A 3,986-nucleotide genomic window follows, 5' to 3' on the forward strand; every position below is an offset into this window, starting at 1 on the left:
TGGGAGGGTTGGGGCAGAATAAAAGCAGAGTCGGAGGAAGAGATTGTATTGAGATTGTGAAGATCTTCTTTGTGACACTCAGACTAAGTTTCTCTTAACTTTGGATTTGTATTACGTACCAGCACAATGTGTAAAGGACTTGCCGCCCTTCCTGCAACATGCTTGAAAAGGTATGAACTGCTCCTCATCGGATAGTGTTGGAGATCTTGATATATATATATATGTAATATCCTTGGTTCAATGTTCACAATTATATGTTGTTATACTTTGTAGCCTATATATTTTTTGTGGACTAAGAGTCAAGTCTGTCATGTGGGAATGAGAAAAATGTGCTTATTCATATGAAAAGTATGGTTTCTTATGCTTAGGAGCCACATTTTTAGAAACATTTTAGATTTTTTTTTTTAAAGTTACAATTCAGTTTGCTCTTAAAAAGCATTAGCGTTTTCTCAATTTATTTATTTATTTTCATATTTGAGTCACCGTAGTCAAAAGACTAATTGAATTATATATTTTTCCATCAACAGTGCCAAAGATATAAAGCATAAGATTGGCTTCCTGCTTCAAAAGCCAGATCCTCAGAAGCCAGATCCTCAAGAGCAGAAGGCTTTAAAAGAGAAGGCAAAGACCAGGTAAAGTGAATAATATAATATAAATATAATATAATATAATATAATATAATAGAAGATAATATAATATAATATAATAGAAGATAATAGAAGATAATATAATAGAAGATAATAGAAGATAACATAATAAATATAATAATTCATTTGTTATATGCATAATGACTATTGAAATGTATTATTTAAGTGTTACTTAAGTTAAGATGCTTTTACTTCATATATGTCATGTGTATTTTCATTTCTTAATCATCCCTTTTATCTTATTATTCTTCCTCTAATTATAGAATTTCGCCTGTTGAAACTGAGAAATGGAAATCATCATTTAACAACCTGATCAAAAATGACAGTAAGTGCCAAGATTATTTGGTTATTAAATAAAATCAATTGTTCTGATTCAAAATAAAAATAAGAATAATAAATAAATACAAATAAGAATAATAAATAAATACAAATTCCAGCATGTCATGGAGTTTGAGTCAAATAGGAAAGAAAATCTAAATAATAAAGCATTGAGTACACAAGAATACCATTTTCAAATAATTTAATTAATTATTTTTTTAGCCTTGTGTAAAGTAAGGGGATACTCTTAATGAGCTTAATACCTTTGAGCCATCTAATTGTCTCCCCAGTGACGCTTCGTCATAAGATTGTATTAGATAATGAGTTAGTAATGAACAGGCTGGTAAACCTGTGGAATACTTTGGACTTGGAAGAAAGCCCTGAAGAACTGACCCTGGTTTATGTGGTCTTGAATTCGCCGTCAAAGAGGCCTTGGCCCCATTAATTTCTCTGTTAAACAAGACTATATTTTGTCAGGCTGATGGACCATGCCAATGTTTTCTCACGCTCCAGAGTGTGCTACGTGTCCGCAGACTGCACTATGTGACCCCTGAAGAGCCTGAGTGTTCTGCTCTGGTGGGCTACAGGGGCTATTGACCCCAAGGGCAGTCCTCAGAGAATTTCATCTAGACTGACCTCTTCATTCCTAAACCTCTTTAGCATCCACAGCATCCTCTCTGAATAACAAATGTAGCTCAAAGATGTGAGATTAAGAAGTAATCAGACAGTTATTATGAAGGGCTTATAGTTATTATACTAACAAATTAAAGGGATAGTTCACCCTAAAATGGAAATTCTGCCATGATTTACTAATTTATCACTCATTTATAACATGTGAGAAGATGCTTGGTAGAGTGACAGTTTCAGTCACCATTCACATTTATTGGATTGAAAAAATATCCAATGAAGGAGGATGGTGAATGATTCAAACATCCTCTTTTGTGTTTCACGGAAGAAAAAAATTATGATGATGACACAATTTGCATTTTACATGGTGAACCATCCCTTTAAGAATAATGCATACAGCTAAAATAATTGTTTAACATGATTCACTGTGTAAATACTGAGTATCTAACAGCAACACACTTTTCCCTTCAGTTGGTCGGAAGGCTTTTACTGCCTTTTTACAGTCCGAGTACAGTCAAGAGAACATTGAGTTCTGGGAGGCCTGTGAGGATTTTAAGCAGACATCAGTGGACAAGATGAACCTGAAAGCTAGAAAGATATTTGAGCAATACGTTGAAGCTGATTCTCCGAAAGAGGTGAGAACGCTACTTGACTGCAATATGTGAATGAGGGGAACAGACCCATGTAGAAAATGCACTCATAACTCTTATAAATCTTTCAGGTGAATTTGGATTCTGCCACCAGAGAGAATACTAGAAAAAATTTGGAAAGCTGTGATGCATCCTGCTTCGATGAGGCTCAGAGTAAGATCTTCACCCTCATGGAAAAGGACTCATACAGGCGTTTCCTGATATCCAAATTGTTCCTGGAACTGTCTCAACCTCCAATGGCCAACAAAACTTGTGGCTTAGAGAAAATAGGAAAGCAAAATATTTTTGACCACAGTCAGTGCCTGCCAAGTTATGCCTAATCTAACATATCTCCTTCTAGATGAACAAACCATATGCTGAACATTGCCATAACGTTGGTGGTGACTTCCACTCATATGGCTTGTTGAGGTCTAGGAATAGTACGGTGGAGTTTTAAGCAAGGGACAAACTAGCGATCTCAGCAATGATGCAAATCCATGGTCCAGCCATTGTGATTGCAAAACATTTTCCATATAAAGACCCAAAGGGGCAGACCTGTTACACAAAAGTTATTTCCCATTTATAGCTTTGCAGCAGTGTTATTGAAGTGTGTAGCTAATCACTGCTTAAGCATGACATCATCTTCTGAAAGTGTTGTGTGAAGGCAATGTTTTTATAGAAAACAAAGGTAAAACCCACACCTGTTATTCAACCTTGACATTTCTTTGAATTGGCTTGGGAAAACAATATAACTGTGACGTGGTTTACAACAAAATGACTGTTACAGATGGAAAAGGTCTTCTGCTGAGTTTTTGTTTGAGCTATGATGAGAATAACATGATTCATTTCACTGTTAATAACCAAGTATATTCTCTTTACTGTAAAATCATGTAATAATATATTTATATGTTTCTGTATAAGCTCTCTTGTCTTTACAGGCGATGTCATTTCCTAGTCCTATTATTTTCTGTTGGCCGCCCATGATACATTATACAGAAATATGACAAGCTCTGGAATACAAATGACTAGTGAATGTGATAAATTTGCATGTGAAATGTATAACTTGTCTCTGACAATGATTTACATTCCATTATGTTGTGAAACAGTGTGGCAGACATCACATATTAAATGACACATGCTCCTATTAGAATAAATGGCCAAATGTGAGTTGTTTACATATTTGTTTACTGGTGCCATATTTACTTTGTCATATTTATGAATAAAAAAAGATCATACAATTTGAATGGTCTCTGAAATACTTTCAGATAAAGCGTACAACTTTTAATTTTAAAACGGTCAACTGAAATTCTATCCTAAAGTTAAACACTTGTACTTTTATCTATATCTTTTCTCTTCATTTAACACATTTTTTGTTTTAAAAAACTCAGAACTCATATAATTATATAATATTATTACATGTAATCATATGTGACTTGTTCTTAGTTGATAATCTACTATCTTATATCATAACATAATGTATATGCTTTGCCCATATACTGTACTCCGTAAAACAGTGATTATTAAAAAGTATAAACTCAAAATTACAAATGTGAATTTTCAATTTTCTTTCTTCACAATTTCTGGTAAGTTTTAAAAGGACTTCCTTCAAACCAGTATTAAAATGTAAGAAAATAATTGATTTCCATCATGTACAAAGCAAACAGTCACATTATTGAGAGCAGCATCATGAAAGTGTTCTGCACCACATTATTTATTATATTGTTAAAAACTGCCTCATAATGTCAACAGGCATTATCTCTTTAAA

The 3,986-nt window shown here is 33.6% G+C and overlaps 1 protein-coding gene across 1 annotated transcript; it reads left to right on the top strand.

The window, feature by feature from the left end:
• LOC127654398 (regulator of G-protein signaling 4-like) lies at positions 1 to 3,603 on the top strand. Its single transcript, XM_052141556.1, has 5 exons — positions 1 to 170; positions 528 to 632; positions 911 to 972; positions 2,064 to 2,227; positions 2,314 to 3,603. Exons 1-5 carry the CDS (start codon positions 127 to 129, stop codon positions 2,560 to 2,562), a joined length of 624 nt encoding a protein of 207 aa, XP_051997516.1. The 5' UTR covers positions 1 to 126; the 3' UTR covers positions 2,563 to 3,603.
• The last annotated feature ends 383 nt before the right edge of the window (positions 3,604 to 3,986 follow it).

This window comes from Xyrauchen texanus, chromosome 13 (genome assembly GCF_025860055.1).
Source record: "Xyrauchen texanus isolate HMW12.3.18 chromosome 13, RBS_HiC_50CHRs, whole genome shotgun sequence".
In the NCBI taxonomy this organism is placed as follows: Eukaryota; Metazoa; Chordata; class Actinopteri; order Cypriniformes; family Catostomidae; genus Xyrauchen; species Xyrauchen texanus.

Excerpts from the sequence above, each read along its gene's own strand:
- LOC127654398 (XM_052141556.1), top strand. The coding sequence starts at position 127 with ATGTGTAAAGGACTTGCCGCCCTTCCTGCAACATGCTTGAAAAG. Across the intron at positions 171-527 it reads CCTGCAACATGCTTGAAAAG|TGCCAAAGATATAAAGCATA; the intron begins GTATGAACTGCT and ends TTCCATCAACAG. Across the intron at positions 633-910 it reads AAAGAGAAGGCAAAGACCAG|AATTTCGCCTGTTGAAACTG; the intron begins GTAAAGTGAATA and ends CTCTAATTATAG.